Raw genomic sequence first — 27,085 nt, 5'->3', positions numbered from 1 at the left:
AGCAAATATTCCATCACAATCATACACTACCACTTGTTCAGTCTTTCCTCAATTAATGGGCATCCCTGCAATTTTCAGTTCTTTGCTGCTACAAAGAGAGCTGCTATAAACATTTTAGAAAATACGGAAGCAAAGAGGTTTGCTTCAGAAAGAAGGCTCCACGTGAAGCAGGGGTGAAGGAGGAGATAGTTGCAGAAGGCAACTCCCAAGGTTGGTGCTGGCAAAGAAATCTTCCTAATTTTCTAAGACTAGATTCTGGGATTGTTCTGTCTAGGGAATTTGAATCTCTGCTTCTTTACACACATGCTTGAGTTTGAAGAACATTGCCCATAATCCTCTCTCAGGCCACCTGGGTAAGCGTCAGCAGTTTGCCATGGGTTTCTGCCAAAAGAAAAAATTCATAATGTGTTGGAGGAGAACAGTTGCTCTATGTGCTCTAGAATGATACAAGATGGGGGAGAAGAGGGAGCTTTCAGTGAATGGCCTCATTTTTTTTTCCAGTAAAATATGAGGCAATGTTCTTAGCTGAGAGGATAAAGCCTTGAAAAGTTTGGAGATGGAGGAAAAGTTTGGAAAAGCTCCTATGAATAGTAGAACAGCGAATTGATTAGGTAGTAAAGCAGGGAGGGTCCAGTTAGATTATGTAACATAAATTGTAGAAAACTCAGCTCAGTTTTATGATTTCTCCAGCTTTGTTCAGTAACACGTGAGTAGGACTCTAGGGGTGCCTCTGAGGGGTTTGGTGTATCTTTCTCTACTGATATTGACTTGCACCCCCATTCCAGTATGTTTCCCCCTCACTGTCAATAACTGATGATTAGTGCCTCAGGTCCATTTAACTAATTGACACTAACTGATATCACTTAAGGGACCAGAAGCATTTACAGAATGTTCGTGTATGCTTCAAATCCCTCCAAGGCACTTCGTTACACATCATGTCTCTTGTGATTCTCCCAGAAGCAGATAGGTATTTCATTAGCAGCACTCAGCATGATTTTAAGAACTCCAAAAGTAAAACACATTTTGAATCTGGTAAACATGGAACCCCCTTCCAATCAGACCTGGATTGTTGTGGTGATTACAGACAGCAAAAAATAGATCTGTTCCTTGACTTGCTGAGTTTAGTTGTTTTTTAGTTTTTGTTTGTTTTTACTGCTTCTCCAGCTTTGTGGGCCATATGGCAATCTTCTTTCTCCAAGAGGCCTTCTGCTTTTCTCTGCAAAGGTAAGATTTCCAAACTCTTTAACTTAGAGGTACTCTTCAGGTAGCTTCCAAGGATGGTGCTTTCTGGTAAATGCATTTCCCTATTTTGCTGAGGCTAGATTCTGATCTAGGAAATTTGGATCTCTGCTTCTTCAGACACATGTTGAGCTTGAAAAACATTGCTCACAATCCTAAGTCTCTCAGGCTACCTAGGCAAGCATGAATAGCTTGCCATGGGCTTCTGCCAAAAGGCAAACATTAACAAGTCTGAGGAGTTGGAGGAGGACAGTTGTTCTATACACTCTGGAACTACAAGAGAAAAGGTCAAAAAAAAAAAAGACTCAAAAGGGAATAAAGTGGTCCGTCATCTCTTTTATAGCCCAACACTTAGTAGTCACTTTTCTGATGAGATTGTCTTCCCAAGAGTTTGTCCTTTGCTTCAGAAGGGATCCAATGACATCACAGGTGATGGCTTGACTTGTGCATGAATTGGGTTTAAGGGAAGCAGAGCTGTGCAAAGTCAACAGCCTTACTCTTTCTTTCTGAGCCACTGAAGTACAGTGGCAGGACAAATGTCAAGATGATTGATGATGCAAAAAAAACAATGCAACCAAGATTAGAAGGGAAGCAGAAAGCTGGGAAACAATTTTTATAGCCAGTGTCTCTGTGAAAGGTCTTATTTTGAAAATATACAGAGAACTGAGTCAAATTTATAAGAATACAAGTCATTCCCCAATTGATAAATGATCAAAGGATATGAACAAGCATTTTCAGAAGAAGAAATTAAAGTTATCTATAGTCATATGAAAAAATGCTCCAAATCATTATTCATTAGGGAAATGCAAATTAAAACAACTCTGAGGTACCACATCATACCCATCAGATTGGCTAATATGACAAAAAAATGAAAATGATAAATGTTGGAGAAGATGTGGGAAAATTGGAGTGCTAATGGATTATTGGTAGAGTAGTGAACTGATCCAATCATTCTGCAGAGCAATTTGGAACTATGCCCAAAGGGCATAGATCCAGCAATACCACTAGTAGGTCTGTGTCCCAAAGAGAGCATAAAAAAGGGAAAAGAATCCATACATACAAAAATAATATTTATAGCATCTCTTTTTTTTGTGGTGACAAAGATTTGGAAATTGAGGGGATGCTTATCAACTGAGGAATGACTGAACAAGTTATATTGAATGTAATAGAATGTATATGAATGTAATAGAATACTATTCTATAAGAAATGAGTAAGAGGAGGGTTTCAGAAAAACCTGGAAAGACTTACATGAACTGATACTGAGTAAAGTGAGCAGAACCAGGTGATCGTTATAGACAGAAACAGCAACATTGTGTGACAACCAACTTTGATAGAGTTGGCTCTTCTCAGCAATACAATGATCTAAGACAATTCCAAAGGACTCATGATGGAAAATTCTATTCACATCCAGAGGAAGAACTATAAAGTCTGAATGCAGACTGAAGCATACTATTTTTCTTTTTTTTCTGATTCTTCTTTTACAACATGACTAATGTGGAAAAATGTTTAATATGATTGTACATGTATAGCCTATATCAGATTTCATGTTATCTTGGGGGGGGTGGGAAGGGAAGGAGAAAAAAATTTGGAACTCAAAATCTTATAAAAAATGAATGTTGAAAACAATTTTTACATGTAATTGGAAAAAAATAAAATAGTATTAAGTAGAAAAAAATGAACATTTTCCATTGAAAAAAAGGATCACTGGTGATGGCCTGGGATGCAGTGGATAACCTTAGTGTCTTTGATACCTGACCAAGCTCTGAGAACTCCACAGGTTTGCTTCAATTGCCTTAATGGCCATGGGAACAAATTGTTCTCATCCACTCATTCTGCTAGGGGAAGTCTTCACATGCTTGGAGTAGACACCTTCCTATCTTGCCAAAATGTTTGAGGCCTTTCTGTTACCCTCAACCTGGTTTAGCTTGTCCACTGAGATGGTTTTACAGGGGTGTGGCCACTATGCATGCTACAGCTTCTTGGAGCTGTAAGTGAGAACTGGGCAAATCACTCCTGAATAGTCTAAACTAAGCCTAGATAACCAAAGTATATTCATTGTCACTGGAACTTGTTCCCTAGGAGAAACTAAGAGGTGATTCCAAATCAGCCAATTTATTTTTGGAGCAGTCTCCGTCTTTGAGACCCAATAATGAATTGTCTTTGTCCTCCTAACAAGGTGTCAGTGCTCATATTCACACCCAGTATAAGAAGAGGTGCTTTTAAACGCCCTATAACTTCACGCTAATTGAAAGACTCTGTTGATCAATCCCCATTCACATAAGATAATAGGGAGAGAGTTTAGAATCCTATAGAAATCAGTGAGATTTGGTCCCTCCACCTAGGATCAACTGTTTTTATTCAGCCTCTCTACTTTTTCTTCTCTTGTAGTGACACATTAAATGTCAGAAGTTGGGACCTTTGCATCTGTAGTATTGAGTCAGAAAATTGTCAGGAGGAAATGTTGTCTTTGATATACAATGAGACTGACCACCGGCCAGATCAGAAGTTAGAAGGAAAACTCTACCTATAGAGAGGTAAGTACTTGTCCCCTCTTCAACCTTAAGCCGGGTTCTGGGGACCAGAGGTGAAGCATGTGGTCTTACTTGCTACTTTTACATTCTTCAGGAGGTAGAAGTCTTCTGGTTAATTAGGGGTCTTGGACCTTCTGGGAGCCCTGGCAAAGTGTGCTTATTTATTCTTTGGCTAAGACAGTCATTCTCCATGTAAAAACTTGCAGGAACTGATTGTGGGTGAAGTAAGCAAAACCAGGAGAAAATTTTCTGTAGTAGGACTACAGCACAGTCAAGGAAAACAACTTTGAAAGACTTGAGAGCTGTGAACATTGTAATGCCTATGCATGACTCAAGGGAAGTGAAGAATGTTTCCCACCTAATGAGAGAGGAAAAGATCTAAAACAGCAGAATGAGACATGTATACACACACGTATGTATCTGTGTATATATGTGTGTGTTTTTTATTTGGCCATCGTGCTTGATTATTCTCATTTCTTATTTTGGGTGAGTGGAAGAATTGCAGGGAAAAAGAAGGGTTAGTGATAGTGAAGCCAAAAGAAAAGAAAAAAAAAGAACAGTGCCAACGAAACATTTAAAAGAAAGCACAGAAGCAAACAGAAGTAGTTCAGAGACACGTGCAAGTAGAACAGCTTTGAAACTAATATATTGAATGTATTATGTGCTCATCTCCCAACCCCCCAAGCTGTATAATATAGATTCACAGTTTCCTATGCAATTTTCTTTTTCTGCTCTTTGTAGATGGAAATTTTCTTGTTTGTTGGTGTTTATCAATTTCAGAATAACAGAAACAATTTGGGGGGGGGGGGTTTGTTTTAAACCTCACTCCACTTCATTTACTCATTCTGCTTGACATTATGGCCAAATGGAAGAACTGCTTGACTTCTGACTTTGGCATCCAAGTAATATAACATATGTCAACTTTATCTTCTGTTTGTGTATTTGTGTGCGTGTATTTTTAGAATTTTGTGTAACTCTTCCTGGTCTACCAGTTTCATGAGCCTCTTAAGGATTAGATTCAGGGAGTAACTATGGGCAGTAAGCAGACTTTTATCTAAAGTTCATCAAGACCTGTGATGTTTAAACTTAACACTAGAAGATATAGGATAAAGACAACGCATCTTGGCCAGTCATGTGGAGGAGAATTGAGAGGGTCAGAGTGATGTTCCCTCTCCCTGGGTGCCCTGTCCCACTCCCCTAATCTTATTAGTTGCAGTTGCAGATAATGGTGATTAGGGCTGAGGAGCTGAAAGCAGCACTTTTGGAGTGGGCTGGTGAGCCACAGACACACCCAGTCCCTGACGCCTTCATATTCTCTTTCTCTGTCCCTGGCAGGCAAGCCACTTTCTGTTAAGTATTCAAAGTATTTCCTCCTTCCTCCCAAAGGGGGCATTTGTTAAAGGGTGTGGGGAAACCTATCCTATTCCCTATTGCCAGCAGGATGGGTTGCTGCCATTCCAAATTTATTATTCCTTAATTGTTTACTGACCTTTCCTTGTGTATAAAGATATCTCTATTGATATAAAATAAAAATTGGTAGCCACCAATTCTGACTGGCTAATGTATTTATTTTCTGGTATGATTTAAAGTGCCCCAGGAAAGGGACCAGGGGCAGATTTTGCCTTTAAAGAGACTGTGAATCGAAATACAGTGGAAGTTAAGGTGGGGCAGAGAGACTCTGAATCCCCACTGAGAAAAGTGCATAATCATATCTTAGTAAGATAAAAAATTGGGATTATGTATTGTTATTATACCTAAAACCACCATTATTTTTCCTATTATAAGCCCTATTACAAGGAGGAGCTCCTTAGATTTTTTTAAATTTTATTTATTTTCAGTGTTTTACAATAACTACCATATAACTTAGATTATTATTTTCCCCTCCCTTCCCCCTCCTTCCCCCTCTTTCCCCCCTCCCCCCCAGACGACATACAATCAATCCTATGTAGGTTCTACACATACCTTCCTATTAAATGCACTTTCACTATAATCATGCTGTGTTGAAGAATTAAAATGAGTGGGAGAAATCATGTAACAAACCAAAAGGCAATACACACGCACACACACACACACACACACACACACAAACACACACATATGATCTGCTACATTCTGCGATTGAATTCCATAGTTCTTTCTCTGGATGTCGAAGGCATTTTGCCTTAGAAGACCGTTGGGATTTTTTTTTTAAGTCCTTGTATTGCAACGAAGTTCTAAGTCTACCAGAAGAAGCTCTCGCACACTGTGATCGTTGCTGTGCGCAAGGTTCTCCCGGTTCTGCTCCTTTCACTCAACATCAGTTCGTGTAAGTCTTTCCAGGTTTTTCTGAAGTCTTCCTGTTCATCATTTCTTATAGCGCAATAGTATTCCATTGCATTCATGTACCATAATTTATTCAGCCATTCCAAGCTCCTTAGATTGGTACTAGAATTAAATTTATGATCCAAATAATTATTTAGTGGGTTGGCTAAAATTTCCTTAAAGTGATAAATGCTTATTTTATTCTTGTGTGTTTAATAACTTTACTGCATTGATCCAAGAACTCACATATTATCCTTCCCCTCCATTGGTCTCTAGACCAATAATTTAAGAAGTAGCATCTCAAGAAGAAATTGTGTGAAGTGTGTGTGTGTGTGTGTGTGTGTGTGTGTGTGTGTGAGAGAGAGAGAGAGAGAGAGGGAGAGAGAAAGAGACAGACAGACAGACAGACAGGGAGAGACAGAGAGAAGGAGGAGGAGGAAAAGGAAAACAGTAAAAAGAAAGAAAAGAAGAAAGGGAGGGGAGAGAGAGAGACAGCTATAGGAGATAGTGTGAGATCAAAAGTCAAATACAACCATGTTTAGAAGACTAGTCTTGCTGGCAAACTTGTGGTGAGGGTATATTGATTCTTCTGGCACAGAATTAGAAAGGACGTGAGAAATCTTGTTCATACAATAACTACCTGACAGTGGAAATTATGATTTTCATGACAGTTTTGTTAGTGGCTAAAAATGATTTTGAGGCGCAGTTTTCTCTATGACAAGATATCATTTTATTAACCGTGACATTTGTATTGTTAGTATAATGGGTTGCACTGACACCTCAGCAAAAAGCCATGATCAATTTATTACTTAGGCTAGTGGTAACCAAGAAATTGGGTCAATGGCCTCTCTCAATGACCAGAGATCTCTAGTGAGACTGACAGAATATCTTAAACCTTGGCTTGACAATACATCATTTGGACCTTTCCTGACAAAGGTAAGACTATCTTGATTGGTAGGTGAGTTAGCCTTCAGGTATGGATGATCATACCCCTCTCTGGTAATTAAGGAATGTTAAATGCTTAATGGGCATTCAACCTCCTCTAGTAATCTTGGCTAACAAACAAAACGACCTCAATCAGGATTCACCCCCCTTCCCCCTTAGTGTTCCTCTTGGAAACCAAGGCACCTCTAACTTTGATGAAGCACTGAATGAAGACAGGAAAGTTGTCCTTTGGTGGGGGGTCTACCCTAAGCTACCCCAGTAAATAAAGTCAAGGTACCACTTTAAACTGGTTAGCTAGCTAGAAGTGATCCTGTTCCTCAGTCTTACCTTTAGTTTCAGATCCTTGAACAAGGCTAAGAACTGGGCTTTGAAAAAAATGAGAAATAGGAGGGAGATGCAGAGTAATATTGGCTATTCAATAACACAGCATAACATTAATTTTCTTCAGTTTATCTCAGTGTCAGGTCCAGTGAGACTCCAGGGAAGAGAACCTTGTGGCTAGAGATTTGCCAGGACTTGGGCTTCTCTATTCAGATTCCCCCTCTGTGCCTACAGGGTCCAAAAGGGCTCTGGGTCCAGCATATAAAACACAACATGAGACACAAGCACCAAGGATGGTGATTTTTTCTTTTTAATCTAGTTCCAGGGTTTATTTTCATTTCCAATTCTATTTGCACAAATGACAGCACAGACAGTCACACAGCACACGAACTCAATCTACACAGGAAGCTAGGGATGCCTGCCAGGCTTAGCATAAAGGGACAAACGTAATAGGAATGGATGTGTAGAACCCATAGAAGATTGCATGTCATTGTAGGAAGGGAGAGGGAGAAAAAGTTAAAACTTATGGAAGTGATTGTTGAAAACTGAAAACAAATAAATTATTAACAACAACAACAACAAAAAAGGGATTAATAGCCAATGTTCAGGAAATACCTCCCCCAGGACTGAGTGAGGGATAGCAAGGTGGCCAGGAAAGCAACCATTGTGGGCTAGGTGAATCGCATGACAAGCAGACAAGTTTTGTCTCTCTGACACTGATTTATAAAAAGAGAGCAATTATTTGGATGCCTTCCCTCCAAGGCCCCGACAATTGTCTCATCCTTGCAAGGAAGGCCCTTTTGACATCTCCCCTTCCTCCAGCTTTCTAGTACCCTTGAACTTTTATGGGAAGAATTACAGGAGATCCACTCAAATACTGTAAGCAGAGATTAGATACAATTCTACCAGCAGGGGCTGAGAAACAAAGACACCCAGAGCACAGGACCAAGGTCACTGACAATTAGGGGCTGACTTTTAAACCGAGACACAAGGCCAGCTCAGACTTCTGAATTTTCCCATCCTTGTTCATATCACAGTGACGGAGCAAAATCTCTCGAAACTTGTCCAAGTCCACCCCACTGATGCTGGGCTAGAGAACAAGAAAACAAGTGATCGTTAGAAAACCAGATAGGATCCACAGTAGTTGCAGGGATGCAAGCTGGGAATTGGGCCCCAAAGCATCCCGAAAAGAGCAAGGATATGGAAGGAAGCTGTACATTTGGAGGGACTGCTCTAACTGCTTTTGACACAAACAGGTTCATTCCCATGTGCATCCCTCCAGGTGATGGGCTTACATTCCCACATCATTTTCCAAACTTTCCCAGGAGTTCTGTCTTACATATATAGCCACACACGTTCAAAGGGGGATAGGGTGGAGTGGAGGAGGTGCTGGGGGGCGGAACCCAGCCAGGCTGGTGGTGATTATGAATTATGAATTCTGCCTTGTGGCATTGCTGGAAAAAGTCCTGGTTGATTACTTCCCTGTGGGAGGTTTTGTGCCTCTGGCAGCAAAAACAAAAAAGGTCATTATGATTCTCTGAATGAATGAAAGGCTAGCTCAGACATTAAGTTGTTCCAGTGAAAGAAGCAAAAATGATCCCAGGGGATATTTTAGGGACCAAAATGCCATTATGATGTTTTAGTAGCTAGGGAAATGTTTTTAATTCTGAGAAGTATTGTTTAGGGGTTGGATGTTCAAGAGAAAGGGTCACGTTCATTTTATAACAGAGACAGAGGCAAAAATAGAAAAAAGCCTTGTGGGAAGGTACCTGAAAGGGAGAGGAAGCTTGCACTAGAATGGGACTGGAATGTTCTGAAAGGGGAGTTTGCCTACTCAATCATTTTTTTTTTTATTTTGTAATGTTTAACAATCACTGCCATACAATTGCGATTTTATCCCTCCCCACCTACTCCCCACTACCCCCCTCCCTCCCCACGACTGCATACAATTCTGTATAGATTCTACATATACTTTCCTATTGAGTATATTTTCACTATAGTCATGCTATGTAGTCAGACTAAGATAAATGAAAAAAATCGTATAACAAATCAGAACATGATACACAAACACATACACATACACAAACATGATCTGCTACAATATGTGAGTGACTTCCATATTTCTCTCTCTGCTACTCAATCATTTTTGAGGGCTGGCTTTGTCTTTATGGCTTATGTGCAATAGGACAGAAACTGGGTATTGAAAGAACTTGTGGGTGTGACTGTTGAGTCTTTGAGAAAATAGGTAAAGTTGAAGAGATGTCATCATTTTCAAAAATGGAAAAAAAAAGGTAGATATTTAAAATTTTCGGCTAGCAAGTTTGACATCAACTCCTGACAAAATTCTAGAATGTATTATTTTAAGGATTGCTGGTTGGATACTTAGAAAGGGAAGAAGTAGATTACTATGATAAGAACAAATTATGCCCAACTAACCTTATTTCCTTTTTTTGACAATATTAGTAACCTGGTTGCTTGGGGAAAACTATGATCTGTGGACCAAATCTGGCATGCTGCCTATTTTTGTACTATCCAGGATCTAAGAATGTTTTTTACAATTATAAATAATAATTACTTTTAAATATGATACTTTAAAATAAATTACAATTATTACTTAAACAATTATTTTTAAAATAGAATATAACAATTATTTTAAAATGTAATAACCATTCTTAGCTCATAGGCTGTACCAAAATAAGTGGTATACCAGTTTGGGCCCTTTGGTCATAGTTTGCCAACTCCTGACTTAATGGAATGCTACAGTACATCTGGATTTCAGTAAGACATTCAACAAATTCTCTCTGTTCTTGCTGATAAGCTAAAGAGATGTTGACTGGATAATAGTATAGTCTGGTGGATTCAAAACTGAAATGACCAGACCCAAGGAGTGGGGGTTAATGGATCCATATCAACCTGGAGGGAGGGCGGAAATGGAAGTTTTGTTATCTGTCCTGCTTGTCTGAGCATTTTTATCAATGCCTTGGATAAAGACAAATATTTTCTCAGTCATTTCAGTCATGTCTGACTCCTCATGACCCCTTGGCAAAGATATTGGAGGTTTGCTATTTCTTTCTCCAGCCATTTCCTTTTCCAGATGAGGAAATTGAAGCAAACAAGGTGAAGTCACTTGCCAGGGTCACACAGCTAGTAAGTATTTGAGGCTGGATTTGAACTCACAAAGAGGAGTCTTCCTGATTCCAAGCCCAGGGCTCTATTTACTGAGCCACCTAACTGCCCAAAAGACAAGTATAGCATATATCAAACCTGCAGATGACATGAAGTTAAGAGGCAAAGAGGCAAAGCAACAAATACGACAGGATAACCAAGATCCACAAAAGTCCCAGAAGGGTAAATTTATAGGATGATGAGAAATGCTGAAAGGCTAATGTAACCCAAGGACTGGTTAACAGAAGTGGTACTCAGAATAATGTTGACAGCTCTACTGCACTTTGCCTTGGCCATACCACCTCTGACTGTCCCATTTCGGAAGCCATGGTTTAGGAAAGGCACCTCTAAGCTATGCAAGGACTAGATGAAGGCATTGTACTTGTTAAGCTGAAAAAATGAAGAACTGAGTTTCAGGTCTGGGGTCTCCTTCATTATGCTGTTATCTTTGTATAACTTTGGACATGTAAGTCACTTTGTCAACCTATTTTCTCCTTTTAATGATGAAGGGTAGTCTAGATGATCTCTGCAGTTCCTTTCAGCTCTAATTCCATAAATAGCTATGAAGATGGCAGTCCTTTGCCCATTTGTACTATAGGATTTGCAATTGACTGACCAAAAGTTAGGTCAACAAGCAAATTTTGGGGGGAGGGGGAGGAAAAGGTAGTCATCATTTTAATGACATGAATCTTTAGTGTTTCACTAGTTAGCCAGTAGACTAACTCCCTTTCCTCTCACCAAAATAGCTCAATGCTGAAATACAAACAGAAAGGAAATCCAACTTTATACTAGAAACAAAATCATCAGAGCCTTGATTTCTCCACTAGAAACTATACAGACAGTTTAAGATTTCATATGCAACATCAGGCATGACAGACTGATATCTCAACCTCTGACCCAGAGCTGCACTCCTTGCTTAGCCCCGAGGCCAAGTAGATGCCCGGGATCATAATACTGACACATACAGTTACTACTCCACTGTACCCTGGGGAAGAATCTTGGTGAACCAACCCAGAGGTGGGCTCTCCTTGTCCCAAGTTCCCTGGGTGAGCACCTACCCGCTAACATGTATTACTTTCCTTTCCCTGGAGAAAAAAAAAATTCTCAGTAAGCAAATGAATTGTGTCCTATCACCACATATGTCCCCCCACCAGTGAGAGCTCAACCTAAGGGCCCTGGTTTGAAGTTCTTTCTGAATAAGAAAGTTGAGGGATCAGATCTGAAGATAATGAAGTTGAAGAGATGGAGGAGACCTTTGAGGGGGTAAGGATACCCTACTTTTCCTATGAGTTAGAGTCCCAAGTAGCCCTGTTCTGGGAACACAGCTGTCCTCACTCCAGGCTTTCCCCAGAGTTAGAAGATGGTTTATCTTCATGGGTCTTTCCCTTTCCCTTGCCTCATGAGAGAAGAGGACTCATAGTGAGAGAAAACCAACACCCATTTTCCCAGAGACCCACTTTACCCATTGGGTCTTGGTGAGCAGAGGGTAGTTCCTTCCAAGTGACCATAGAACAGAGGAGGGGGACAGTCACTAGGATCTGGTGCAAATAGATAGATAGACATAGATGTAGATATGTCTCTGGACTCTAGAAGGCTGGTCCGGGGAATCTGGCCCCAGTTCCCCTTCTCATTCCTCCTTTATACCCCATCTGATCCCCTTTGTGGCCATGTGCACAGCTTCTAGTCAGCTATGAGATCAAGTCTCTGCTCAGCAGTATAAAGGTGGCAAAAATGGACACAGTTTCAACAGCATGTGCCTGCTCACAGTGTGCTAAGTGCTAGATGCAAAGAGAGGCAAGGGTAATACCTGTCCTCATGGAGCACACATTCTGATGGGAAAGACAACATGTAAATAACTAGGAATACACAGCAAACAGGTAGAATAGATGGAAGCAACCTCAGAAGGGAAGGTGCTAGTAAGCAGAGGGACCAGAAAAGGTCTCAAACAGAAGGTGGAGGAAGCCAGGGAAGCTAACTGGGAGATGTGAGAGGAGAAAGAACTCTGCTGGCAGGAGGAGCATCTCCTATGTCCAGGCCTTTGCAAGTGAGCATAAGGGGCTGGAGATCGGAGATGGGATGCCAACAACAGGAACAACAAGAGGGCCTGTATGGTTGGATCCCAGAGTGCACAAAATGAAGTGTAAGGTAGCAAGGGGCCAGGTTATGAAGAGCTTTGGAGGTCAATTGAAAAAGAAAGGAAAATGATAAAAGAGAAGGAAGAGAAAGAGGAAGGGAAAAAAAAGTGAACCTCAGTCTCTTCCTTGGAATAATGAAGGGCGTATTCTAGATACACCTAGTTCTGGTCACCACTAACATTCTCTGATTCCAAAATGAATACGGAGAAGAAGGAAATGGCTCAGTAGCAGCAACTTCTTAGAAAAAGACTGGCCAGAGCCAGGAGCCTCCTAGTTGCTTCAGGATTAGGCATCACCATGGTTACTGAGGCCTGCTGGGCAAAAAATGGGGAAAGTCTGTCAGAGAAGATTTTCTGCTCAATTGAGACCTAAAGCCTGGGAATAATTTCTATTCCTCAAGTTTGGGTTGAGACCAGAGGGAAAAAGGGAGATACTGTCAATTAAATTACTTGGGCTTACAACTGCTTCTGTGGATCCTGGTTATTTCTTGGGTTTGCATTAGCTGGTGACGTATGACTCAGGCACATGGAGAATGCTTAGGAAACATCAATTCCTTAAATGGAGGTTTGTAAGCAACAGGCCTTGAAGGTCAGATAGCTCCACAACCATCTACCTCTCCCCAGCTGTGGAGGCAAACAGCCCATGGAGAAGACAAACTTGCCTCTCTAGTTTGTCTTATTGGAAGGGAGTTAATGCTCTGGTCTGGCAAGGCTTTCTGTTGGAAATTTTAAGGTGCACTAGGAAATAGTCATTTTCTCCTATGGGATGTTTCATGCCATTCCAAGTAAATACAGAAATCTGTGTAACAACCAGGCACCATTATCCAAATAGCTAGCAAGTTTTCTGCATGAAAAGATGCCTGCAGAATTCCTCTTTACAGCACCATGTGAAGGGCATGGGAGTGGGAAATAAATCTAAATGACTGAGTTTAGTATACATGATGAATCTGATGAAATTGAGGAAAATTAACAGGATTTATTGAAAATTGTTAAATTTGTAGTAAAAAAGAATTTTTAAAAAAGAAAGTTAATAGTCAGTAAGCCTAGTCTTATTCTACAGGAGCCAAACAAAAGACCCTGCCCTTGCCAGCTCTGATACTTCTTTCATTCTCACCCCCACTCCCATCCTTACACCCCATTTTGGTAGCAATAGAATAGCTAAACGAGGTAGAGTCTGGGATTCTCTGGAGTAAAATCAGCCTGCCATTGGTCACTGTGCCTCTTTGGCTGCCAGTCACAGAGACTAGCCAAGCAAATCCATCCCCACCAGCTTCCCACATTTTGTGTCTACATGTCACCAAATAAAGGGAGAAGCTACAAATGCACATTTTAACTTCATCAGGGTAGAAGTCAATCTAGTTTAATTTTATTCCAATCTAGATTTCTGGATTTATCTACCTAGGTTAGATTTACTGGATAATGGTCAGCTCTTAGCTTTACTTTGTCTTGGGGAAACAACCAAAATTAAGATAACCAAGGCCACTTCGGTCTCCTAAGAGATAAACAGCTCTCCCTTACAAGAGGTAAGAGAAGCCCTTAGATTACTAATAGAATACAAATGAGTATATTGCTCAGAGAGAATTAAATTTAGAAATGTGACTCAAATTCTTTTGAGTGCAAGGAAAGTGTAGCAGTCTCAAATATGGAAATATGTTCAAACAGCATAGTGCATGTATGATAAACTTGGCATTCTTTATGCAGACTCCAGAAGCTCACAGATTCCTTGTCATTTAAATAACAGATGGTTTTAAAAAGAGGTGAAGGTAGAATTTAAGGAGATGTCTTCAGATTTTTACTAAAAATCAAATGATGAACAGACAAATCTTTCTGGTTATTCTCTCTTGCATGAACACTTAGAACTATGTGACTGATTCTAGCAAAGCCCAGGATAAGAAAAATATACTTAGCCTCTTTGTGATCACCTTGACAAGTTCCATCATATCTTTGACAAATCCATCCACTTCTGGGCCTTCCAAGGCTCCAGTTTTACTCTGAAAGGAAAAAAAATAGTCCAAACAATTGAATGGAATCAGAAAACACAAGAATAAATGTGGCCGATGAGCCCAGGCAATAATCTTTTCAGTATGCCAATAGATTCCAGGGCTCTGCAGTTTTCTACTTCAGTTTTTATGTGTAGAACACTGATACACCACATGAAAATGATTAAGGAATTAATCCCAAATAAATCTTCCCCAACTAAATGGAAATTGTTCATCCTGAGTGCTTGGCCTCTGCAGACAGAGTTTGCATGAAATATGAATGAATGAAACACTTTGATTTATTTTTTCTCCCCTTTCCAAATAGCAGAAACTCAAAGCAAAAAGTATTTGCCACACATTTGTGCTGGTTGTCTTAAGTCAATCGAGAGCCACAATATCATGTTTTTACTCGAAAAATGGCAAAGCGTATAATTAGAAACAGACGATCAGGGGAGATGGCACCAGAGGGGACATGTTAGAGTATTTCAGCATGTTCTGAACATAAGCAATCTTCTTTCTTTTTGCCCAACATACATAGCACATAAACACATTTTCTTTATTTTAAGGGTAGAGAATTTATGGAAGGACATGTACAAGAGTGACACAGAACGAGAGCACAAAGCTGAGTTGCCATCTGCTTTCCTGGCAGGAATACCCACGTCAATGAGTCACATATTCACTAAAATATGCATATATGTCTACCAAATGTACTCCAAATGCAAATATGCCCTAAGTTCCTCCCACAAAGTTATCATGAGAATTGTCAGCACTCTTCTTCACAGTTTCTCTGACCACTGCCTCTCCAGATCTGCCCTCCCTTCGATCAGCAACCCATCCCACCTTCTCTTATCCCCTTTCCCTCCTATTTCCCTATAGGGTAAGATAGATTTCTATACCTAATTGAGTGTGTATGTTATTTCCTCTTTGAACCAATTCCAAAGAGAGTAAGACTCAAGCATTATCTGCCAGCTCCTCCCATCCCATCTTCCCCTCCACTGTAAAAGTTTTTTTGTTTCTCTTTAATGTGATAGAATTTGACCCATTCTAGCTCTCCCTTCCTCCTTCTCCCAGTGCATCCCTCTTTCTCACCTCCTAATATTTTTTAGATATTATCCCATTATAGTCAATTCACACTTGTGTCCTCTGCCTATGTGTACTCCTAACTTTCCTAATAATGATAAATTTCTTAGAAAATCTTCCCATGCAGAAATGTAAACAGTTTAACCATATTAAATGTCTTATAATTTCTCTTTCCTGTAGCTAAGGTAGAGTGCAAACCCAGGCACCATTGTTCCAAAATTCCTCACTGTCTTTAAGTGTCAGAATTGTTTCTTCCAAGTCCTTCTCGTCCTCTGTGCCTTCCTCTTTACAATGTCCTTCTTCAGTCTCAAGAAGTCCAATCCTTTGGACTTCATAGCCAATTTAGTCATTGTTATTTCCTCCCTCCAATTAAAGGCCTGAAAGATCATAGCACTGAAGATGTTGAAGCACTTTGGAGGCTATCTATCCTATCCTCTTTATTCCACCAATGAGGAAACTGAGGTTCAGGGAGGTTGAGTTACTTGCCAAAATTCACCCAGATGTTAAATTACAGATAGTCTTCAAACCCAGGGACCAAGATAACAAAGTCAGCTCCTTTCATCAGTCCCAAGGAGGCAAGGAATTCTCATTTCATGGAAGCCTTGGCTTCGTTAGACCTAGAGCTAACTTAGACATTTTTTTGACATGCTACAAATGGGGGTCAAAAGAGAAAAGGATCATTTTCTATTTGGAAATGACAGAGCAAAAACACTTGGACATTAAATGTCTGAACTTTTTTTTTTAACCAGTAGGTGGAGGTATGCACATCAGGCAGCAATAGATACTGGAAAATACAAGCTGCATATTTGCAGATTCATTGTATATTTCAACCAGGGAATTAAAATTCAGTAGGAAATAAGGGGAAATGTGTCAACAATTTCCCTATATGCCTTCTTTCCCCCTTAATGTTGTTTCAAAATGTCTCTGCTATCTCAATAGCCCAATTTCTTTTAGCAGAAAGCAGACACTAGTCAGTAGGCCAGGGACTGGGGAACTTGGGGACCTCAAACATCAGTTTGAGTTCAGCAATGTGTTTGTTGTATGTTAATATGAGGGTTCAGTTGCATATATTTTATTCAGTATCACAAAGTCTTTTTTTCTTTTGGAACCAACCTGTAATTTAAATAGTGAAGGGAACTCTCAGGGAGAAAATTTTAGTAATCAGCTGCTTCTTAATAACCTACAGTCTTAGAGTTTTCTGGAGCACTAAAGGTTGAATGACTTGCGCAGGGTCACACAGCCAGTATGTATCAGAGATGGAACTTGAACTCAGGTCTTCCTAACTGAGGCAAGCTGCCTCTCTAGATACCCATTATAACTACAAAATAATACGTTTTCTCATCTTCCTCGGCTCCTGAGGCAATTTAAACTAAACTATTTTAAAAATTTCAAGATTGATGATTTTTTTCTTTTTCCTTTAGTGACTCGACAAAATCCACTTTTAAAAAATAGTATGTTTATAGACGGCCATTTCTAGTTTGTTTTCCCCAATAGTAGTTGGCATGGAGTTGCGGGTAACCCTTAGTGGAAATGAAAAATCTTGCAGCCAGAATTTCCTGTGTATCCAAAGGGTGCGGAGTCCCTGTACTAGGAACTAGAAGGACATTCAGTTGAGTGGCTATACAATTTTCTAACTCCATGTCCCCAAAGTTTAGCTCAAGAGTCTCAAATTCACTAAAACTCTAATTCAGAAGTCTTAAAAGTATAACACAAATAACAATGCACTTACCACATCATAATGGGCAAAGATTTTCTCAAAATCCCTCTTTCTTTCTTCAGTAGTGCAGGCCTGGAAGGGAGGGAAATGACATCAGGGACAGTTCAGGATGTCCCAAATAGAACTCATTATCTCCCCTATCCTAGCGATCCCCTCTTCTGAACTTTCCTCTGCTCCGAGGCTAGCGAGCTTCACCGTCACCTCACACAACGAATTCACAGGTAAACCTTCACAAAATCTCTCACGTGTGTTCCCTCTTCTACACTCATGTGACCTTAGGATGGACCCTCATCCCCTCTCACCTGGGCTGCTCTGAATTGGTCTCCCCACCTTTGGTCTCTTCCCAATCCATCCTCCATTCAGATGCCAGAGGAATCTTTCTAAAATGCAGTTCTGGTCATATCACTCCGTGAGGCTGCTCTACAAGGGAGCTCCATGGGGCTCTGTTACCTTCAGGAACAAATAGCAGCTCCTTTGCCTGGCATGTGAAGGTCTCCATAACAGTCTCTTCTTACCTTTCTAGCCTTACACCTTATTCCTTTCTACCTACAATGTTAGTGACAATGGCTTGTTTGCTGCTCCCCAAACACGACATCACCTCCTATCTGTGAACTTTTGCACTGGCTGTCTGTCTCCCATGCTTGGAATGCTCTACTCCCCTTCCTTCCTTCCTTTCTTCCTTCCTTCCTTCCTTTCTTCCTTCCCTCTCTCCTTTTCTCTTTTTTCTTTCTCTTTCCTTCCTTCCCTCTCTCTATCCCTCCCTTCTTCCTTTCTCTTTCTTTTCTTTCCTTCCTTTTTCTCTTTCTTTCTTCCTTCCTCTCTCCCTGTTTCCCTTTCTCCCTCTTCTCTTTTCATTCCTTCTTTCTTTCCTTTTTTGTCCTTCTTTCTTTCTCTTTCACTCTTTCTTTCTCCCACTCTTTCTTTCTATTTTGTATTGCATTTTACACTTAATTATTTTCTCAAATAAAGATCTACCTTCTCCCCCCTCACTTCCCCCTACCTCTCATTGAGAAAGCAAGAAAAACAAAATCCCCTGTTACAACCATGCATGGTCAAGCAAAACAAATCCCCACACTGGCCATGACCAAAAAGAAAAAAAAAATAGTCTCAATTTCCTGATTCCTGACTCTGAGTTCTGACTTCTTCTAATACTCAGGTCAAATCCCACCCTCTCTATTGGACACTTAGCTCCTAATTGGAGGGCAGGGGGAGGGCTACATTCATATAGTTGGATATCTTCTATCCAACTTTATTTTTCCCTTTCTGAAGTACTTAACACCCAGTAAGTATTTAATAAATGCTTCTTGAGTGACTCCACACAAGTACGTTAGGGGCCAGGGCCGCTTTTGTATACTTCAGTCTGTCATCCCACTGAATCCTCTGAGTCACTTCTGCAACCAATGAGTGAAAGCCCAGATCTCAAAAGATCTTTCCCCCTCCACTCTTCTCTTTAAATCTATTGACAATGGCATAAATTACTCTAGAGAAATACTACTACTTACATCCATTTTAAATTGAAGCAGAAAGTTTTCTTGGAGAGCCAGAATCCTATATGGAGAAAAAAAAATCCACAGCCACCTGTGAATTATTGTTGCCAGAGCTTCAGATTATGTGATAGAGTAAGTTTTCTCAGAACAGGATGGATATTTCTTCTAGAGGACTAGCATAGTTACACAGCCAATATGTGTCAAAAGCAGAACTTCAGTTCAGGTAATTTTGACCTGAGGGGAGCTAGGAGGTGCAGTGGATAAAACACTCTGTCTGGGGTCCGGAAGACCTGAGTTCAAATACAGTAATCTCTTTCACATAGTGGGGGGGTTATGACCTCGGCACCCCTGGATCTGGAAAATCTGGGTAAAATCTTTTGGCCCCCCCTTAGTACCAGAGAAATCTGAATTTTTTCTGTTTCTTTTATGGGGTGCTTGCAGTACCTTATTGTAAAATTTGGGTTAAGAATTTGGTCATAGGTTCTGTGTCATCTGTGGCCTTCATTTGTTATCTGTGACTTGCACAAAGCTCCCCCAAATTCCCGTTTAATTTCTTATGCTGGCTGGAGATATATTGAAACTGTGATGGGGAAAGTCAAGATGTGAAAGGGATAACTATATTGCCTCAGACACTTAATAGCTGTGAAACCTGGGCAAGTCATTTAACCCAGTCATCTACCTCAGTTTACTCATCTGTCAAATGGGGAAAATAATTGCACCTATTTCTTAGGGTTGTTGTGAGGATAAAATGAGATAATATTTGTAAAGTGTTCTGCAAACCTTAAAGCACTATAGATATGAAAGCTATTATTATTATTAATTGTTATTATCATTCTAGCACTTAAATGCTTGCTGAATTTCTTACTGTTCAGGATGATTAGAATAAGGAAGCAACTGCTGCCTGATGTTGGAAGGGAGGTGATTTTGGCTTCTTGCTGGCTAGTTACACACAGTACAAGTGCTGACTGGTTCTACTTAGCTCTAGCTTTGATTCCAGGCTGAGGACCCCTGGGTTCAGAGATCCTTATCACCAGGTAATGAATTTTTCTGGCTAACACAATTCATAAAACTGGCTGCTAAGGTACTGTAGTGTTGCTACCTGTCTTAGCACCTGGAGCACTTGCATAGATGAGGTCATGAACCTCTGAAGCTCTATAATAGGAATCATTTACATTTCTATAATAAGTCATAGGTTCTAAAGTGTTTTCATTATCTGATGTGATTATCACAAGAAGTCTGCCAGGTAGGTAATATTACACCTATTTTCCAGAGGAAGAAACTGAGTTTCAAAGAGGTAAAGGAATTTTCCCAAGCCACAGTGGGTAACAGATAGAACCCAAAGTTATGATGCCTACGAATAGCAAATGGTCTTTGTAACACCACAATATGTGTGTGTGTGTACACACACGTATATACACATATGCACACGCGTGTATGTATGTGCATATACATACAGGTACACACATCTACATGTAGATATGTATACATGCAAATACATATATACATATACATACAAATATACACACACACATATATATATACATATATGAGAACAAGTTAGTTTCAAAAGATCAAAATATGTTTGATTGCATTTTCATGATCAAGCTTGTTTTGTTGTATACAAAACACTTCTACCTTGACATTCCCTTTCTTCCACTTATTTCTTATGATCACCCTTCAGATTATATTTGCCCCTCCTATCCAATCTCCTAGATTGAGAGCTGGAAGGGGTCACTTAGTCCAGCTTTTTGGTTGTATAAATTAAGTAATCAAGCCCCCAAGAGGAATAGGGACTTGACCAATGTCACACAAATAGTAAATGGTAGATTGACTCTAAACTAGGACCTCTTACTCAAGGTCCATTGGGTGCTTGTTCTAAAGTGTGGCCCTTTAAAAAACACTGAGATCTGGGGCTGTGTGTGAAACAAGCTGCTGTCTCACTGAACATGCAAGATTTGGAACATGCTGGTCACCAGTTCCAGGACAAATTGCCCTCTCTACTTCTCCCTTTCCAGTTTTTCTTTATGTGTTGTCTTCCTCTATTAGAATAGAATCTCTTTGAGGGTAGGCATCTTATTATGTGACTAGTTCATAATTAATGCTTAATTAAATTTTACTTGTTCGGAATTGGTATATCAGAACTGGGCCTAAATTTATTTAAAGAATAAGATTTTAGTAGTGGACAAGAAAAAACATACTTTCCTGGGTCTGTTTTATGCCTTATATAGTCAGTCATTCCAAAAATGAGGGCTCCAGATATTGAAATATCTGATTTCGAATTTATGCTTTGATACTAGCTATACAACTCTAGCTTTAGAGGAAAAAAAATGCTTATGTTTCTTTGGTACCCAGACTCAATCTCTGTTCTCCAGATAAGAGGAATTTAATGTATCATCACAACCTTATAGAGTTTGCTTCTGAACCCACTGGATTATCTTAAAGTTGCTGACCTTGCCAAGTCATTCAGGTCCAACCGGCCATCTTTGTTTTTGTCAAAGATCTTCATCTGGAAAGAAGGGAAAATAATTGTAAAAAGGTTGATATTGATAAGTTTGGCTAAGCAACTCAGTGAGTATAGACCCTATAGAAAGAGGTAGGAAAGGAATTCCAAAATCATCTTAAGAAAGTTCATGTCCTTCCTACTCCTTGCCCTTTGCCCACCTCCTCACCAAATATATAATATATATGTTTCAACTGCATGAAAGAGAACATTCTTCCCAAACAATGGTGATACCACAGTTGAGTGGGGAATAGTGAGTACTGAGACAACAGAGTTGTGATGAGAATGAAAGGGTAGGAAGTTTGGGTCAAAAAGAGTCTTGGGGATGGTGAAATTTTTCATAGTGGCAAATGATGGGGTGCTTGTGTGCCTATGCTTGGACCCCAAGTCTAAAATCACATTTCTCTCTAAAAATCCCATTTCTCCCTAACTTCAGAACACTGTTCCAGGCCGTTTCTTTCCAGCCCAAGGACAGCCTGCCCTAGATCTCTCTTCCTGATACAACAACCAGCGGCACCTATAGAATTTATTAGTTTGAGACCAGCTATGTACAGGCTGAACTGGCTACTCACTGACCAATCAAATGTGTGCTAGACTTAGACATACGTATACTCCCTAATGTTTATCTTGTCTAACAAGACATTGATGAGAGCAGTCTGGCATTACTTAGTCCTGACTGTTAGTTAACTTAGTGACGTTTCTGGCCTAAAACCACACCTCCATGTAGTCCCTCCCCCCAACCTTGGGCTATTTCCTGATGAAGTCTGGGTAAAATATCTGCACAGTAGAGACCAAAAGTGCATGTTCCTTTAAGAACTAACCATTCCTTAACCACTCCCTAATCTTGCCCTGAATTACCTAGGTAGTATGTTTGGCACACACCTTACTATAGTATATCCTATATAAACTTTAACTGTACCCCTCTAAGGTTGCAGCTTCCCTAAGAACTCTAGCCCATTGAAAAGAGTAACAAATCTTTACCACCTTGACCTCAAGAATGCTTGAGTCCACGAATTCTTTTCCAGATGGTCCACATGGGAAACTCCAGTCTTGGGGTTCCTCTATCTTTCTAGGCCTCATCAGTAAAGTCTAAGGTATGGCAAGGGAGGTAAAAATAATTTAGGAATTTGAAGAATTAAAGAAAATTGAGGAGTTTGAAGAATTAAGATGGGCATTTTGCTGGAGTAGTTGCCAACACAAATATTGAAGTCCGAGAGGATGATTTCGGGGTATGAAGTAAAAAGGGAGACTATTAATCAGGTACTGAAATCTTCGAGAAAGTTGGAAAAATATCTGGACAAGTCAATAGATAACTACAGTCAGGATGAGAAGAGTGGGGTATTTGTGCATGCACACTTCTGTGTAGAATTAGGAGGTGAAGCAATTCTCTCTTGAACTGCCGATAGTTTTACTGTCTACAGTTTAACTTGAAACACAAGTGTGCTGGGAAAGGCCTTTAGACCAGGAGTTAGGAGACAACATTTCTAGCTTGGACTCTTAGCATTAAGTGGCTGTGTGAAGTGGGATAAATCTGCTTCTCTGCCCAACCTTAGTGGATTGTAAGGTTTTGTGAGCTCAAACACTCTTTATAAAACTAGCTGAGCTCTGCCAGTCCCTTCCAGATCCAAGTTTCCATGATAATTTGAAGACTTACTGAAGGAGAAATAATACTTAAGCAACCCCCCTTTCCCTGTCAGCAAGCATGATCCTCCAGAGTAAGCTCTGCTGAGTGAGCCAGGAATTCTAGGGCTCCCATAGCTGCACCAGGCTTGTCAAGAGGCTAACTGTTTCAATGATGACAAAAGCACCATAATGGACAGTTGTTGGGCTGTGAAACAATGGCCGGATATATTTAGGTTCTCAAAAACTGTGGTTTAGTTATTTTCCTCTTATTCCACCCTCAGCTCAAACCCAGACAGCGGTGAAAGTTCCATCAATCAACTGAACGCACCACAAACATTCATTAGTTAGAATATATGAGTCTACTCTGTTCCACTCAACAACTTCAATCATGAAAATACAAACATATTTTGATCTTTTGAAACTAATGAGAAAAAGTTAGTTAAATATATATATATGTGTGTGTGTGTATGTGTGTGTGTGTGTATGCGTGTGTGTGTATGTGTGTGTATGTGTGTGTGTGTGTATGTGTGTATGTGTGTGTGTGTGTGTGTATGTGTGTGTGTGTATGTGTGTGTGTGTATGTGTGTGTGTGTGTGTATGTGTGTATGTGTGTGTGTGTGTGTGTGTGTATGTGTGTGTGTGTATGTGTGTGTGTATGTGTGTATGTGTGTGTGTGTGTGTGTATGTGTGTGTGTGTATGTGTGTGTGTGTATGTGTGTGTGTGTGTGTATGTGTGTATGTGTGTGTGTGTGTGTGTGTATGTGTGTGTGTGTATGTGTGTGTGTGTGTGTATGTGTGTATGTGTGTGTGTGTGTGTGTGTATGTGTGTGTGTGTGTGTGTATACATCACCCCTCACCAACTCCTTCCCTCATAGAATGCATTTCTCTTGGTGGCAGATAATAGTTCGCATTTATATAGCACTTGAAGATGTTACAAAGCACTTTACAATTATTATCCCCTTTTATGCTCACAGCAACCCTGGGAGGTAGGTGATATTAGTATCCCCATTTTACAGATGAAGAAACTGAGGCAAACAGATGTCAAGTTGTAACATAGCTAACAAGTGTTTCAGGTTGGATTAGAACTCAGGTCTTTCTGACTCCAGGCCCAGGGCTCTATCTAATGCACCACTTATCTGCCACATTTTTGCTCTTGCATCCCTACAGCCTATTATCTGAACTATAGCATGCAGCAAGATGGTGTGGCAGATGGGGTGCTGGGCCTGAAGTCATTTTCCTGAGTTCAGATCTAACCTCAGACCCTGTGGGACCCTAGGCAAATCCCTTAACCCTGTCGGTCTCAGTTTCCTCATTTGTAAAATGAGTTGGAGAAGGAAATGGCAAACCACTCCAGGATCTCTGCTGGGAGAGCTGAACATGACTGAAGAATGAGGGAGCAGTAACCACTGCAGCAGCAACGTGTAATTGGGTGGACACCCCATAGGACTTGTTTACTCGTGTAGATATCTTTGTTTAATACTGCAAGTAAGCAATTCGTTGAGTCCATAAATGGCAGGAGGGGGAGGGGAAGGGGGAAGTGCATTCATTTGGGAAAACTGCAAAGTACTCTTAATGACCCCAAGCTTCTCTCTGAAATAAAGGCTCTTCTATTGAATAATAATATTCAGGTGGTTCATGGCTACAAGAAAGGGAACACTCAGCATGTGAAGAGTTGAAAACGAGAATCTTTTAGAGCACAATGGAAAAGGGGATGTCGGGGATGAGTCCGCTGCCACATACTTTACACCATTAGTTGACAGGGGGAAGTGGAGTAAAGGATGTCATCAAAGAATAAGAGCCTAAAAGAAGATGAGATGTTCACATGGTAAGAAGGAGAAATAACTGATAGACAGCCTCTGAACTCCCTTGGTATCCTTGCAGCATTGAGATAGCGCATGTTGCATGCAGCCCCTGTGGTAAGCTTATGGGCTACGGATGAACGGTGCAGATCTGCATCATTGGATGGAATACCTACAAGGATGAATTCACCAACCCATTTCTATATCTGAACATCCCATGCGCCTGGCAGATACTTTGCAAATATCTGTTGAATTCAAATGAATAAGGGAATATACCACATACCCAAGTAACTATTATTTTAAAAACTATTTATGTGAAGTACATTAGAGAGGTACAATCCAAAGGGCAGGTGAGTTTAAAGGGGAGAAAAGTCCCTCCAAGATTGGGATTGATTAAGAGAGTTTTCATGGAGGATTTGATGCATGAATTGAGCATATCTAGATAGATAGGAATTCACCAGGTAAGGGGAATAGAAGGTGAGGGTTCTAAGTATGAGGAGGAAGAAGGCAAAAATGAGAAAGAAGGAAAGCACAGGATAGGTAACAGAGATGAGCTATCCAATTTGGTTGCAGTAGGAAGTGCGTAGAAGGGAGGAGTAAGAGATGAGGATGGTCAGGTAGGATGAGGCAAGGGGGGATTTTAGAGGGCTTTGATTTCCAGGTTAAGGAGTTGATAGCTTACATCCATCATGCTATTACTATCTGGATCATATTGCAATTGGGAAGAAAAGCACCTCAGCTAAAATGAATTAGGTGTATGTTCTGTAGCCCCAGCCTAGTGGTTCTTAAGTAATGGTAATTGATGCTCATTTTTCCATCAGTCTAGTTTCAGAATATATATACAGAAGTCATGGGACTTCACTGAAAATCACACTCTTTCTAACAAATTCATAGAGACAGGACATTTCTCCTGAGATTTAATGGACCAAACCTACAAACCAAACCTACCAAACCTTTGTTCCTCCTTGAACTGTATGCATAGAAGTATTATGGGTTCAGAACCTGACTCCATCATGAGCTACCACTGTACAAAGAGTTCTGAACCAGATCCCTACTTCATTACTGCTAAATAGCTGATGAATGATATTCCCTGAATTTTGTCCCAGGACAGCTCCCTTAGCTAGTTTCTTTTCAAGTTTTATTAATGCATTATGTTTTTATATCACAGATGTGGTACCTAATGAACACCTCCATTCATAGCAACCATAACCGACAGTATATGCAACATTTCACACATGTAGCCCTTCACCTCTGTACTGCAAAAAAGGAGGTATATTTTATTATCTATTCTCTAGGACTAAGATTAGTCAATGCAATCAATTGGTTATTTGTGTCCTCTTTTTCATTACTGTGAAATGCTCTTCCATATAATAATATTCATTGTTGTAAATGTTTTTGTTATTGTATGATTTTCTTTGGGTATTTAATATTTGTTTAATTGATTTACTCAGCATCAGTTTATAAGTCTTGTTTCTTGGGAGTTTTCCTATTCCCCATTTCTTATGGCACAATAAAATTCCATGACATTTATATACCACAACTTACTCAGGGATCTCTAAATAGATGGGCAACCATTTCATTTCCATTGTTGGCAGTTATAAAAATTATGCTATGGATATTTGGGTACATATGGGACCTTTCCTTCTGTCTTTGACCTCTTTCAAGTTTATACCCAGTAATAGGACCTCAGGTTAAAAGAGTAAGGAACAAGTCTATGATTTCCAGAATGGTTGGACAAGTTCACAGCTATACCAAGAGGGCTTTAGTATTTATGAGCTATCTTCTCAAAGGCCTTCCAACCCAGGGATGGGGAATCTGTGGCCTCAAGGCCACATGTGGCCCTCTAGATCCTCAAGTATGGCCCTTTGATTGAATCCAAACTTCACATTTTTTGTTTTGTGAAGTTTGGATTTAAAGGGCTGCACTTGAGGACCTAGAGGGTCACATGTAGCCTCGAGGTCACAGATCCCCCACTCCTGAATTCCAAACTGTTTCCATCTTTTGTCATCTTTACCAGTCTTCTGTGTATAAGAGAAAACTTCAGCATTCTTTCACTTGTATAGCCCCTCTCTGTATCATGATAGACAGTTTCATGAGTTGTGGCCAAAAAAAAAATAATCATCTACCTGGGTGCTAGCCCTCTGATGACGAGCTTCTCCAGATCTGACTAGGTGAGTCACAGAAATAGAATCATAGAATTTCAGAATCAGACTTTAGCACCCGTCAGTTCAAGCCATTTCTGAAAATAATTTCCTTTTACAAC

The 27,085-nt window shown here is 40.1% G+C and overlaps 1 protein-coding gene across 1 annotated transcript in view; it reads right to left on the bottom strand.

The window, feature by feature from the left end:
* Window positions 1–5,706: 5,706 nt before the first annotated feature.
* Window positions 5,707–27,085, bottom strand: part of SCGN (secretagogin, EF-hand calcium binding protein) — a 70,681-nt gene continuing 49,302 nt past the window's right edge. The window contains exons 7-11 of the mRNA XM_072603999.1: window positions 21,351–21,406; window positions 18,916–18,961; window positions 17,426–17,485; window positions 14,560–14,628; window positions 5,707–8,428 (exon numbers count right to left, since the gene is read on the bottom strand). Of these exons, the coding sequence (XP_072460100.1) occupies window positions 8,300–8,428; window positions 14,560–14,628; window positions 17,426–17,485; window positions 18,916–18,961; window positions 21,351–21,406 (360 nt within the window). The 3' untranslated portion in view covers window positions 5,707–8,299. The remainder of the gene's footprint in view (window positions 8,429–14,559; window positions 14,629–17,425; window positions 17,486–18,915; window positions 18,962–21,350; window positions 21,407–27,085) is intronic.

This window comes from Notamacropus eugenii, chromosome 4 (genome assembly GCF_028372415.1).
Source record: "Notamacropus eugenii isolate mMacEug1 chromosome 4, mMacEug1.pri_v2, whole genome shotgun sequence".
NCBI lineage: Eukaryota > Metazoa > Chordata > Mammalia > Diprotodontia > Macropodidae > Notamacropus > Notamacropus eugenii.
The sequence above is the reverse complement of the archived record's forward strand: the minus strand, read 5'-3'. Positions and strand labels throughout refer to the sequence as shown.